Here is a 15,094-nt window from a genome sequence, read left to right on the forward strand (position 1 = left end):
GGACAGCAGTGATTGACATGAAGTGACTGTTTAGGGGTGGAGAGAGGGAGTGGTCGGCGGAACGCAGGCATGTCTGCGCGTTTGAACGCCGGTTCAGGGGCGTGTATAATTAATCCCCTGCGATTGTATACGCTGGCAGAGGTCTAGATGGCGACAGAAAGTTTAGCAGCATGTGAGGTAGGGTAAGGTCCGCCACAACTGTGCGAATGGTTCCGATGTTCCCGAAGTTTTCGCTGACTTGCGGATGCATGTCATGGGAAGTCTGCAGGAAAAACACAAAATCGGGTTCGCGCGCAGTGTTTTTATGTGCATGAATCCCAATTTTTTTCCACGCAGGAAAAAGACTATTGCATTGAATAGCCTCTTCTCACACCGCAGGGATTTTTTCCTGCAATTAGTCGCAGGGTAAACCCAGCCGCTAATTTAATACCGCTCTAGGAGTAAGTGCAGGGGTGTTTCTACCCCTTGGCCAGGATAGAACTCGGCAGGGGCGCCGGCCGAGGGGGAAGGGCGCTGCCCTGTGGTGATGAGGAGCGTCAGGCAGGATTGGTAGCTAAATTCCTCGTGACGCTGAGGAAGGGGCGGCACTTGCAGGTCATGTGAGGCTGGTGGTTGCCAGGGAACACTTTACAGCCCCAAAAAAGACCGGAGATTACACCTCTTTCTCCGTGCAGTGCAGGGGCTGTGCAGGCTATTGCTATCATGCACAGCACCTGCCTCCTGCTGCTTCCCTATGGTGCCGCCTACTCCTCCCTGGTGGTCCCGCCCTCCCCTTCTGTGGTGCCGGCCGCCTCTTCCCTGTGCTATAAACCCACCTCGACCCAGCAACAGGTAAGCTGGAGGGAGGTAAGGGGGTTCCAAAATTAAATTATATCTTACCCCCCCCCCCCGACCAAAAACTTGTTCTGATGCCCACTTTCCTTGGACAGGATGACACTCACCAGAGCCTCGGCTGTGGCCATGGAAGTCATTTCTTCCCCACCTGGCCGATTTACTGGCCCCCATCAGGGACAGGCCGTGTGACTCTATCCTCTGTTTTTTTTTGTTATTGTGGCACAGCGTGCATGGCGACATGCCGCACATTCCCTGCAGAGAAGCAGAAGAGCCGTGGCCTGGCACGAAGGGGGGCAGCAGCCTGAAGACAATAGGGTAAGTGACTGGGCTAGAGCTGGAATGATGTACAGGGCTAAAGTGACACAGGGGGCCCCGGAGAAACACCTGGTGGGCCTGGAGAGACACGGGTGCCTGGAGAAACAGATGGGTGACATGGGGGGAGCAGGAGAGACACAGAGGGGACTAGGAGTAACACAACGTGGTCCTAAACTGACACGGGGAGCCTGGAGTGACACAGGGATACAAGGGAGCCTGGAGAGACACGGGTGCCTGGAGAAACAGACGGGTGACATGGTGGGGAGCAGGAGAGACACAGGGGATTTGGAGTGACACAGTGTGGTCCTAAACTGACACAGGGGGAGCCTGGAGTGACACAGGTAGGCCCCTGTACCTTTTTCTTGCCAGGGGCGCTCTGACCCCTACATCCACCCCTGAGTTAGTGCATGCATTGGCTGATAGGGTATGCTGGGACATGTAGTACAGCTGGAGAATTAAAGATTGCCTATATGTTTGTTATACTTGGGAGGGAATATTTCAACTGGGTGTGTTATGTGTACAAGTTAGTTTTGCATGTCATCTTCAGTTTATCATTGAATCTTTATAGTGCCCTTGTGGATTAGGGGTAATAATAATTATAAATATCTGGGGGTAACTCTTCCCTCTAATCCTGGCTATACACTCTGGGATTACACCTGTCACTCTGTCCTTGTGTGTGTCCATCTTCCACTCATTAAGCAGCCAGAGGTTATTCTGACACTGGCTCAGACACTCAGGGCTCAGCCTATGTGTGACCTGGAAGTGAATGAGTTAAGCACAGGGTTAAGCATGAAAACTACCGGGTGGAATTTGCTCCCAGCGCCCAGTGACTGCAGCACACAGCCCGGAGCTCAGGAAGGTGAGCTTAGATCATTGTCTGCAAACAGGGCTTCCTCAACCTCTCATTAACTATGACGTAATGTCCTGTGCCAAAATGTATTTTCCATGAGATATGCTTTATTTTAAGTCCCTTTTGAGTGCCTTCTTTTTTAAATACTACATACCTCCCAACCGTTTTTCTGGGACGGTCCCGCTGTCCCACCCGTGGGGAGGGAAATTGGCGGAGAGCACAAACCTCTGCTCTCTATGCAGAGCAGCGATTTTGCAGGAGGAGAACAGATGCCGTGTGCATGCGCACGGATCTGTTCTCTTGTGTACGGACTGCCTGGGGGCTGCCCAGCATCTTGGAGAGTGCTGGGCATGCCCCCAAAGTGACAAAAAACGGGGGAAGCCATGAGGCTCCGCCTTGTTTCCCATAGACAACGCCTCCTTTTCCACAAGCCACACCCCCTTTTCGGTCACGCGTGCCTCTGTCGCACGGCCTGTCCCTCCTTGCTTAGTTATAATGTTGGGAGGTATGATACTATATATATATATATATATATATATATATATATGTATGTGTATACAGTCAGGTGCATAAATATTGGGACATTGACATAATTTTCATATTTTGGCCTCTATTCACCACCACAATGGCTTTGAAATTAAACAAACAAGATGTGCTTTAACTGCAGACTTTCAGATTTAATTTGAGTGTAATTACAAACAAATCAGGTGAACGGTGTAGGATTTACAGCGGTTTCTATATGTGCCTCCCACTTTTTAAGGGGCCAAAAGTAATGGGACTATCAACTCAAAAGCTATTTCATGGACAGGTGTGGGCTATTCCCTCGTTATTTCATTATCAATTAAGCAGGTAAAACGCCTGGAGTTGATTGTAGGTGTGACATTTGCATTTGGAATCAGTTTCTGTTGACTCTCAATATGAGATCCAAAGAGCTGTCACTATCAGTGAAGCAAGTCATCATTAGGCTGAAAAATCAAAACAAACCCATCAGAGAGATAGCAAAAACATTAGGTGTGGCCAAATCAACTGTTTGGAACATTCTTAAAAAGAAAGAACGCACCGGAGAGCTCAGCAACACCAAAAGACCCGGAAGACCACGGAAAACAACTGTGGTGGATGACAGAAGAATTATTTCCCTGGTGAAGAAAAACCCCTTCACAACAGTTGGCCAAAACAAGAACACTCTCCAGGAGGTAGGTGTATATGTGTCAAAGTCAACAATCAAGAGAAGACTTCACAAGAGTGAATATAGAGGGTTCACCACAAGATGTAAACCATTGGTGAGCCACAAAAACAGGAAGACCAGATTAGAGTTTGCCAAACAACATCTAAAAAAGCCATTACAGTTCTGGAACAACATCCTATGGACAGATGAGCCAAAAATCAATTTGTACCAGAGAGATGGGAAGAGAAGAGTATGGAGAAGGAAAGGAACTGCTCATGATCCAAAACATACCACCTCATCAGTGAAGCATGGTGGTGGTAGTGTCATGGCGTGGGCATGTATGGCTGCCAATGGAACTAGTTCCCTTGTATTTATTGATGATGTGACTGCTGACAAAAGCAGCAGAATGAATTCTGAAGTGTTTCGGGTAATATTATATGCTCATATTCAGTCAAATGCTTCAGAACTCATTGGATGGCGCTTCACAGTGCAGATGGACAATGACCCGAAGCATACTGCAAAAGCAACCAAAGAGTTTTTTAAGGCTAAAGAGTGGAATGTTATTCAATGGCCAAGTCAATCCCCTGACCTGAATCCGATTGAGCATGCATTTCACTTGATGAAGACAAAACTGAAGGGAAAATGCTCCAAGAACAAGAAGGAACTGAAGACATTTGCAGTAGAGGCCTGGCAGAGCATCACCAGAGATGAAACCCAGCGTCTGGTGATGTCTATGCATTCCAGACTTCAGGCTGTAATTTCCTGCAAAGGATTTGCAACAAAGTATTAAAAAGTGAAAGTTAGATTTAGGATTGTTTAATTTGTCCCATTACTTTTGGCCCCTTAAAAAGTGGGAGGCACATATAGAAACTGTTGTAATTCCTACACCGTTCACCTGATTTGGATGTAATTACCTTAAATTAAATCTGAAAGTCTGCAGATAAAGCACATCTTGTTTGTTTCATTTCAAAGCCATTGTGGTGGTGAATAGAGGACAAAATATGAAAATTCTGTCAATGTCCCAATATTTATGCACCTGACTGTAGATAATATATATAAAATTGTTTTTCTATATTCCACCCCCAGTTTCTGAACCATTTTTTTTTTTTAGAACAATAGCCCTGTCTGCAACTATAGAGACTTTTATATATCACATTTATATAGATTGCTCATAGACATGCTCCGTAGTACATGGACTAAAATTACATTATTATTATTATAAGGGCACAGTTGTGCCCTTATATTAAGGCTGAATTGAAAAAAACAGAAATCTCCATAGTGAATTCCGGAGAGGGGGGCATGGTGTTTAAGGGGCTACACCTCAAAAGCTATAGGAAGTACCAAGCTGAAATTTGGCATGGGAAGGTAGAACTGTTGCTCGGTGCTGCATGGCAAATTTCAGGGCAAAAAAATTTAAACTGAGGATTTGGGAACAATCTAACGCTGCAACTATCATTTTTTTCTCACATTCTCAGAACCACTCTTCTGCTGTTCTCTATGGGGGATTTTTGGGAAGGCATAACTCAGGGTAGGGGGAGAATTTAGACTTTGGGTTTGTTTTATTAGGTAGCTATTGTTCCAGGGTAGGGCCTTTTGGGGTTCAGGTAATTGAGAAAGTTACAGTTTTTAAACTATTACCTCACAATTGCGCCGTTACAGAGATAGGAAGATTCAATTCCTTGTGCAGACTCAGTAGGAGCCTCCAGCAGGTGTACTCACTGTGACTTCACTTGGGTGCACCCCCCAGCAAAGAGCAACCAGCACCGGGCTTTTAGTGACCCAGTGCTGGTTGTGCAAAATATGGAAGACAAACGACATAGGGGGTCCCCCGTCTTAAGCAGAACCAGCACCATGCAAATCAGAACCAGTCCTGGTTGCCAAAATATGGGAGACGAACTAAGTAGGAGTCCCCTGTATTCAGCACAACCAGCACTGGCTCTGAGCCGGTCCTGGTTCTTGAAATACAGGGGAAAAAATGAGTAGGGTTCCCCTGTATTTTCCATAACCAGCACTGGACTTTTTCTACCGGGGGGGCTGATGCCACAGCCAGGGGAGCCCTTCCACAGCCGAAGAATCAACCCTGACCACTAGTCAGCCCAGGCAGGGGATTCCGGGGGAGCTTGGAACCTTCCCCACTAATGGGGTCCCCCTCTCCAGGGCACACTAAGCTGATATCCCAGGACTATCCCCGGCACCCCTGGGGTGATGGGTGCGGGGTTGATTGTGTAATTTGGTGTAAAAAATAGAATTTGTAAAATTGTATTTAGCTGTGGTACTACACTTCCCAGCAAGCCTCCCCCGCATGCTGGAACTTGGAGAACCATAAGTACCAGCAGGCGGGGCATTACGGGCCCACTGGTACCTGTAGTTCTACAGCAAAAGTAATATTAAAATAAACACAGGACACACTTTATTAAACACATGTACACACACATGTACACACACTCACCTATGTATCCCTGAAGCCCATTGGTCCACTTCTCCAGTAGATGAATCGTAGGGTACCTGGAAAAAAAAAACATACTCACCTTCTCTTATGCGTGGATCGGTCCAAAGTAGGCAATCCCCGGGCTTGGCAAAACAAAAAAACAAGATACGCGACCCATGGACATTAGTACTGTCCTACAAGGGTAGTACTACCCGAATGTGAGCTTAGCGGTGAGTGTTCACTATGGAATCCCCACCGCTGAGTGCTCATTGGCTGAGAGAGGTGAGGCTTCCGCCTCTCAGCCAATGAGCGGTTCTCATCTTTGACTTCAAGGGTGAGAACCGCGATGCCCATTTCAAAAGTGGCACCTCAGTGCCATTTTTGAAATTTTAAGATGACCGCCGCAAGCCAATAATGGCTCGCAACATCTTCACCCTGCCCACTCGGCTGGCTTATATTAAGCCAGTACCAGGCGCCGTCAGGCCAGTCCATCTGCGGAGATGCAGCAGTGAAGAGCTGCCGAAAAGAGAAGACACCGGGGAAGTCCTGGATGGGTGGCGCCCTCCAGGTGAAGTCGCTGTGGAAGTCCTGGGGCTGACGGAAGCCATGTAAAAGAGCTTAAAAGCTGTCGCCCCCCAGGTGAAGGTGCAGAACAATAAAATAATAAAACAAGCAGTGTCTGTTTTTTATTTTTTTTAATATTTCTTTTACAGGGGTACTATAGGTATGAGCGAGCCATTAATGCGCCGCTTGCTGGTACTTGTGGTTCTCCAAGTACCAGCATGCGGGGGAGGCTTGCTGGGACCTGTAGTTCTACTGCAAAAGACAATATTATACTTCCATTTTTTACATCACATTACACTATCAACCCGGCACCCACCGCTCCAGGGCTGCCGGGGATAGCCCCGGGCTATTAGCCTGGGGTGGGGGACTATTTTATTGGGCTGACTAGCAGTCAGGGTTGATTCTTCGGCTGGGGGGCCCGGTGAAAGGGCTCCCCTGGCTGTGGCATCAGCCCCCCACTTGAAAAAGTATGGTGCTGGTTCTGGAAAATAAAGGGGAACCCTACTCATTTTTTCCCCTGTATTTCCAGGACCGGCTCAGAGCCCAGTGCTGGTTGCGCTGAATATGGGGGACACCTATGTCGCTTGTTCTCCGTATTTTTACAACCAGGACCGGCGGTGCTGGTTGTGTTTGGGGGGGATATCTCTTTTATTAATTTTTATTTTACCCAAATTCAAATTTTAACACAGATGCATAGATGTATCGGCACTGATTCATCCATGCATATGTGTCTTATTATCTCAGATGCAGGCCCAACGCCAGTGAGCACCTCTGTTGCCTGCTGATGCCCCTGTGCACTGGTCCGCATCCCGCCGCTGCCCCGCACTCCTGCAGCCTGCCCCTGCACTTTATCCTGTATATGGCCTGTGTATACCTGCACTGCTATATTCATACATAACCATCTAGTTTTCTGTATGTTCCAATCAAGATCCGCTTCATCCAGATTAATCAGTTTGAGTATGGCGGAACCAGTAACTACTAATACACCTCAGTAAACCTGACAGCTGGTTAAGCGTCTGGACTGTTTAGTGTATCTGGAATTATGATGGTAATGTTATTTAATGCTGCATACCACCACCAAATAGCACACATATCAACAGGTTATGGGTCAAGGCACACTGCTTTCTGGCATTTAGATGCCTGCTGTCTGAGTGTCAGCGCATAGCAATATTAAAGCAAATCAGTGAGACTGCATAACTGTTTTCAGTGCACAGCATGTACACAGGAGCCGCACCCATGATGGGGTTAATTAAGCTGAAAGGTTCAGAGAGTTACACACATGGAAATTTGCAATGGAAATGCAGCTAAAGCATGGAAGATTGTGGAAAGTTACAGTTGACACAGATGACAATCCAAGCCCAGAATGATATAGAAAGATCCATTGGAACAATAGGCTTAAATGTTGAACATCAGGTTTATTCTATTATACACGAGAAAATGTCAAGACATGTGGATGGAGGTCTGATAAGAATATTGTATAATACCAAGTTGAGTGAATGGTGAAGTACTGTATGAGTGACTACATTAACAAATGTCTATTTCTCAGCAGTTAACGTCTGTAGGAGTCCAAGTTGATGAGGAGGAGATTGCCATGGCAATGCTACAGAACTCCTGAATTTGATTTCCCGGTAGTAGCATTAGAAGCTAACATAGCCTAGCTAACTACATAAATTGCCAGGACAAAACTGCTAATTCCAAGAACATGTGCCAGTTGAGTTAAATACTGAGAATACTTCATTAGACATATGGGCCATATGTAATAGGGTGAGAGTGTAGAAAATGTTTAGCAGTAAACTCTCACATTGGTTTAGTTTTAGTTCCAAAATGGGAAAACATCTGGATGGGAGTTTAAATCGTGAAAGATTTTTGAGTCTAAAAACATGAGAGTTTGCATGTTCTCGGACTCTATTACATTGGCAGAGTTTAAAACTGCTATACTCACATTTTCTAAACTCTCACCCTATTATATGTAGCCCTAAAAGTGATAATCCCTTAAAATTGTGTTGTGTATGTCTCAGAATAGGACAATAAGCAACTGAAAGTAAACTGAAAAATGTGAATGCTATCAAAAGCAACAAGTGCAGCAGAAAAGATGAGTCAGCCTTGAGCTACACAGACAATCACAGAAAGGGTTTCTGGTATATTGACTCAAAACATTTCAGTTGTAATCGGGCAGAACTATGGGAGACAATGGTGGCACCTGACGCCGGGCGCTAGCACTGAAGGGGCACCTCCTCCATCACCCACAATATATTCACCCCACTTAGGTCTGTATCGGTTGCCGATTCCATCTATATAGCCTGTCCCTGCTCATTGATGTCACTGCTCCTCAGCAGCTTCTTATGCCAGTGAGACACATCCAAAAAAGGGTGTTTTGGGGGGATATCCTGCAAAGTTACTTTAGTAAATATGCCTAATAGAAACATAGTCACCTATTCAGGGTGGCAGGGGCACCAAATGACAACTTGCCTCCGGGCATATGGGATGAACTCACGCCATTGGTTGTAATAAGTAGTGGTTCACTACATTGAACACATGTGATCCTATAATAATCAAAGGAATTGGTAATTACAGTAAGTGCTTATAGCTACAAAAGTTGGGACAGTCACTACCCACTTTAAAAAAGGAACTAGAACCAAAGTCACAGAAATCAAAGATGTGCTTCATGGACTCGATATGGGGACAAACCTCAAAGCCATAAGTATCCTACAGCAAAGAGGCCCCAGAGTTCAGTTTGCCAAGGGAAAGTGCATTAAACGGGACAAAAGAGGGACTTTGATAGCTACAGGCACCCGGTATCCTTAACACAACAGTGTTATACAGTCTATGGAATTCTGGCACAAAAGGTTGTCACCTTGATTTGTCAGTGTCCAGAAATTCCTAGATGGAGTGGTCACAGGAATATCAGTGACATACAGAAAAGCCTATTTGTAAAAGCTTTATTACAGGCAAGCAAAGCCTTTGTCAATTTCCAAAATCAGCAAGCAGAGCTGAGACATTCCTGGAACTGGTGCATACATATGTTTGTGGTCCGATGGAAGTTAAGTCAATAAGTAGATACAGATGCCTCATAACATTCATCGATGCTTTCACAAGGATGACGTGTTTACTTCATCAAAGAAAAGAGTGATGAACAAGATTGCAGACTATAAGAATTAGTAGAGACACAAACTAAGTCTTGAGGTCTGATAATGAGAGCCTTATGTATGCTGAAAGTTACAAAAGGATTAGTTACAAGTGTACAACTCCAACATTACTAATTAGATATATAATACACTTTGCAATAAAATTTTGCAAAAAATAGCATAATCATGGCCAATGTTATGGGCCTACCCACCACATCCAGGTAACCTCTTAGGGTAGGTCCTTAACATACTGGGGTTAAATTCCAAGGAGCGGGACACCCCCAAACCAGCCCAGCCAAGCCACCCCAGGACATCACTCAAGTGAGAAAGGTGAAGTGTAAACGAGTGTTAGATAGATAGGACCTGCTACTGCATATGTTAGAAGTGAGGTGAAAAATAGATGTGTGAAAATGTTACATATGTAATAAACAATGATAATGAGCTAATGAGAGCCTGTTGTATGCTGAAAGATGCCAGCCTAGACTAGTGGTTTTGGGCAGAAGTAGAGTCCAACGCAGTCCTAAATACTCGTGCTCCCACAGTTTTTCCTTGGAAGACAATACACCAATAGAAACGTGGTCTGGGAGAAGCTCAATATCAAACATTTCAGAGTTTTTGGATGTACTACATATGTACACAACCTCATTGAAAAAAAGACGTAAGCTAGATCCAAAGCCGATAAAATGCATTATGCTTGGATATTGCCAATAGAGTAGCGTAAAGGTTACAGACTCTGGGATCCAAATATCTTGACAAGTCAAAAGATGTCATATTCCAAGAGACATCACTGCTTAGAGAAAAGGTAAATTGGATTTTCAGTACAAGTATGTGTTACTGGATATGCCAGCAGCTAGAGACAGAGCCAGAGGCTACCAGCGTAGACGTCCAACCACAGAAAAGAACCTCTGCAAGATCAAATTTTGGAAAGAGATATTAAGAGGAGTTTGCAAATATTAAATTTTTTGAGCCCCAAAATCTGCAAGAGGCAAAGTCAAGAAATGAATGGTGTGAGTGGAAACACAAAATAGCCAAGAAGTTCCTCACCTCAAAGAGACTTTGAGTGATCTGAGGGCCTGATTTAGCAAGGAACGCCATTGCTAATATTACACAATCGGCCAATTGTTGCATACTGCTTATGCATCACAGTGCGCGTGCATGAACCGGCCACTGTGATCGGGACTGCAATTGCAGCGGCTATGCAGACCCATCACAGAGTGATTGACAGGAAGTGCCATTTGTGGGTGGTGACGGGGGATGGTGGTCAGGGAAATGCAAGCGTGCCAGTGCGTTTGAACACTGTTGCATGGGTGTGCATAGATCATCCACTGTGATGCCCTACGCAGAATGAGGCCTCATAATAATAATAATAATAATAGCGTGCATAGAAGTTAGCAATTCCTGAGTAAGGTCATGGCTTGTACCAAGGGGGGAAGGTGGGTTTTGAAATATGGAGTAAGCTACTGCACTGCCTCCATGAATGCTCCTTACTTGAGGCTTTGAAGCATTCTACTGTACCAAGATGGCCGCTGTTTGGTCTTCTGCACATTACATGTGTAATATGGTATAGAGATGATGATGATAATAATTATTATTATTATTCATAATGCTTTACATACAGAAATGGTTGGTAATAACTTACTTCATTCATTGAATTCATTTAACTTTAACAATTATATTTCAGGATATTCCTGGACATGGATATTAACCTCTATCTCCAGCGGATTGGAATTACAGACTTGACACCAGATCCTACCACACCGTCCCTTTCAGTGCTACGGAAATTACATCGCCATCACTTGTTGTCTGTACCATTTGAGAGCCTCAGTATACACATTGGGGAGAAAATTATCCTGGACACCTTCTGGATTTATCAAAAAATAGTTCTGAGAAAACGTGGAGGCTTTTGTTATGAGAACAACGGACTTTTCTTGTGGGTGTTACAAGAGCTGGGGTACCAGCCGTTGGTGCTGTCTGCCAGAGTTAGGAACGCAATCACTTGTGTTTTTGGACCTCTGTTTGACCACATGATACTGAGAGTGGAGTTGGAGGGCAGGCGGTGGCTTTGTGACGTTGGCTTTGGAGAAGGAATTATGGAACCATTTGCCCTGGAGGCAGGATGGGAAGAGGAGCAGGACAATGGCGTGTTTCAGCTATGGGTGGAAGGTGAAGAGTGGTACATGGAAAGGAAAGATTGTGACCACTGGAGGAGTCTGTACAAGTTCACCCTTGAAGAGAGGAGATTTGAGGACTTCCGGGAGATGTGTGAATATCACCAGACGTCACCAAGGTCTATCTTTGCCTGCAAAACTCTCTGTACCCTACAGCTACCAGGTGGCAGATTAACCTACATGGGGTACAAAATGATTAGCACTCAGTATACCAAGGGCGGTGGGAGTGTGAAGACCACTGAAGAACTCACCGAGAATGAGATTTCTGATCTGCTCAGAGTAAAGTTTGGGATTGTGCTGAGTACAAAACTGTTGCCAAAGGATGAGATGATGGCCCTTTCTCCTGATAAAGAGTGAGGCTTCAGTGGACAAACACGCTAAGTCTAGAGGGGAAACAGTCGGGAAGCCGATGGACGGAATCCCGACTGCCGGCTTCCCGACTGTATAATCCCGGCAAGGGTTAAATGACAGGCGTCGAAATCCCGACGCCTGTCATTTTACCTATGCCGGGAGCCCGACATCCGGCTTACCGATCAAAGGCAAGCTGGACGACAGGCGCGGACAGCCGCAGGTGGGGTAGGGTTAGGTTTAGGGTTCCCGGGGGGGTACTTAGGGTTAGGCACCCCCCCGGGAAGTTAGGGTTAGGAACCCCTAAGGGAGGGTTAGGGGGTAGAATAGGTTAGAGAATACTTACCTAGGAACGATCAGGATTTTCAGTGCTGCTGGGATGCCGCTGTCGGGATTTGAACCATACTGGATCCGTCTAGAATACCAGTCACAATATTGATTAAATATGTGGATACAGTATATGTAACCAAAGGGCCTATTTATCAATAATTGTGAAGGAGGCGTTACTTTTCAATCCATTATGCTACAATTTGCATTGAGAAAAATAAAATTTCGGAGCAATTTGTCACTGATTAGCTTTTTTTGCAAGCTTATTTCTGGCAAATCTAAGGTTCACTAACACTTTCTATGCTAATGGCAGCTACAAGAGTTAACACTGCTCTGCTCTGTCCCAACATTTTTACTATGCTTGGGTCATGAATGTACACTGTAGGACCTGAGGAGGCGGAGGGATATCAATAGATACCTATTCTGTTGCATCCATAACTCTTACAGTAATGCAGCAGACGATTTCTATAAAGCGGAGACACCCAAATACAGCGCTTTGCCCTGTGGAAATCTGTGCACCACCGAAATGTGCACCAGCCCTACAGCAGATGCAGTTTATGTGTCTGAGTATGGCGTCCTGGATGAGCGGCGATGCATCTTTAGACGCAGCCGCTTTCAGTGACATGCCGTTGTCTGCCTGTTCACCACCCTGTTACCAATAAAGACCACACTCACTGGGTCCAAATTCATTCTGTGTCTCGGTGCAGCAACAAGTCAGACGCATGCGCAGCGCTTAAAACATCGTCCAACTGCGCTTATATCTGCATAGCGTGCAATTCTGAATCAGGTCCTGTACATATTCTGAGCATAATAGTTATACACTGTATACGTATGGTGATATACTGTAATGTCTTTCTATAGAGGTGTCCCCTGCGGCGAAGCGCGTCATTCTGCGCATACGCAGAGCGACTTCTTGGTCATTAACACGGCAGTCCCTTTATCACAAAGAACAGCACCGATGGGAAGAACTATCCTTTGCGATATTAATCTCATTTCTATGTACATATCGGTGTTATTTATGCCTATATCTACCTGATAAGCGGCGGATGCGATGCTTAGTACATCCCGCCCTTAGTTTTCACAAATTGAGGTGTCCATACAGTAATGCTTATTTTTTTTAAGTATTATGCAATTTACATTAATGACCTGATGTAGTAATTTGAAATCAATGGTATCTAGTACCCACCAAATGACATAGAGGGGCTGATTCAGAGGTGATCGTGTCTGCGTCTATGACTTTATGCAAATGCCGCTACAAAGTTCTTCTTCCGCTTTCAGTGCCTATAGGCTTGCAGCAACCCTATGGAGGATGCAGTTTCTCCATCTGAGAGCGGAGGAGCGTCTGTCTACGCAATCAATGTCACCGTCACGCCGGTGACTCTCCCATAACACGCCCATAAGACAGACTATCTCCGTGCGTGTGCTAAGACACCTCTCTGTCACCGCCCGGGTATGCTCACTACATTTTCAATACACTTCTGCGTGCGCCTGATATCACCACTGCGAATCTGTACGGAGACGATCAGGATGACTCTGCAGTAGTAAAAACACTGCATCCGAAAAGAGCTGCGCAACCACCTCTAAACAACCGCGAAACATATAATATACTGGATATTAATATGATGATGATTTTCTTGTTTTTATATGGTGCCACCAGGTGTCCATAGTGATGTGCAGTACATGACATTGGTTTAAACAAACAAAATAAAAAAGTACTTGACAGGAGTAAAAATCAAACACTGTGATAATTATACATCTGAATGAGTGATCATCGAGAACATTAGCCCCAGGAAAGGCTGAGATAAGGGTCACTGACTGTTAGTATAAGCACACTGGAGACAAGGATAGTGAAAGGTGAGAACAGATAGGGTGGTGGACCTTGGTCATAAGAACTTACAGTCTAGGGTGTTGGGGTAAAATTAGTGGGTGAACTGGGAAGAGGTGATGAGGCAGTACCGAGGAGTGTGGACTGAGACAAGATTAGAGTTGTAGGAGGGGGTGGTAGCAATCAATAGCTTTGAAAGCGACTGTCAGGAGTGTAAACTGGATTCTGTAGGGGAAGGGGAGCCAATGAAGGAGGTGAAGAAAATGATTGAGATGTGAGCAAGCATCAAGAAAGACTTGAGTGGAGGAAGTGGGGGGTTTAGGGGACAGGTGGGGAGGAGGATGAGCTGTGGGAATGGACTTTGTCGCTAGTGACGGGGAGAAGGAAAGGTTAGGATGGTCAGCATTAAAATGTGAGGGAGGATCGGGAGAATGATTTGTGGGAGCAAATAGCAATTTTGGATTAAAAGTAGGGGTGTGCACCGGCCACTTTTCGTGTTTTGTGTTTTGGTTTTGGATCTGGATCATTCTTCGTGTTTTGGATCTGGATTGGTTTTGCCAAAACCACCCTTCCGTGTTTTGGGTTCTGGGTTTTGTGTTTTGGATCTGTATTTTTTTTTAAAAAAAGCATAAAAACAGCTAAAATCACAGAATTTGTAGGTTTTTCTGCTCCTATGCTATTATTAACCTCAATAATCTTAATTTCCACTCATTTCCAGTCTATTCTGAACACCTCACACCTCACAATAGTGTTTTTATGTCCAAAAGGTTGCACCGAGGTAGCTGGATGACTATGCTAAGCGACACGAGTGGGCGGCACAAACACGTGACCCATCTAGGCGTGATACTGCAGTGGCAGACAGGATGGCAGTTTGAAAAACTAGGCCCCAAACTGTACATAATGCAAAGAAAAAAAAGAGGTGCAAGATGGAATTGTCCTTGGGCCCTCCCACCCACCCTTATGTTGTATAAACAGGACATGCACACTTTAACAAACCAATCATTTCAGCGCCAGGGTCTGCCACACAACTGTGGCTGAAATGATTGGTTCGTTTGGGCCCCCACAAAACAAGCTGGCAATTAATCTGTCCCTGCACAAACTGGCTCTACGGAGGCAAGATGTCATCCTCATCCTCCTCATCCACC

At 45.2% G+C, this 15,094-nt stretch overlaps 1 protein-coding gene across 1 annotated transcript; it reads left to right on the forward strand.

Moving 5' to 3' along the window:
- Positions 1-1,957: 1,957 nt before the first annotated feature.
- Positions 1,958-11,831, forward strand: LOC148506358 (arylamine N-acetyltransferase, pineal gland isozyme NAT-10-like). The gene is made up of 2 exons (XM_088446901.1): positions 1,958-2,008; positions 10,963-11,831. Exon 2 carries the CDS (start codon positions 10,976-10,978, stop codon positions 11,804-11,806), a length of 831 nt encoding a protein of 276 aa, XP_088303027.1. The 5' UTR covers positions 1,958-2,008; positions 10,963-10,975; the 3' UTR covers positions 11,807-11,831.
- The last annotated feature ends 3,263 nt before the right edge of the window (positions 11,832-15,094 follow it).

This window comes from Taudactylus pleione, unplaced genomic scaffold, assembly GCF_031769625.1.
Source record: "Taudactylus pleione unplaced genomic scaffold, aTauple2 ptg000407l, whole genome shotgun sequence".
Taxonomy (NCBI): domain Eukaryota; kingdom Metazoa; phylum Chordata; class Amphibia; order Anura; family Myobatrachidae; genus Taudactylus; species Taudactylus pleione.

Excerpts from the sequence above, each read along its gene's own strand:
- LOC148506358 (XM_088446901.1), top strand. The coding sequence starts at position 10,976 with ATGGATATTAACCTCTATCTCCAGCGGATTGGAATTACAGACTTGACA.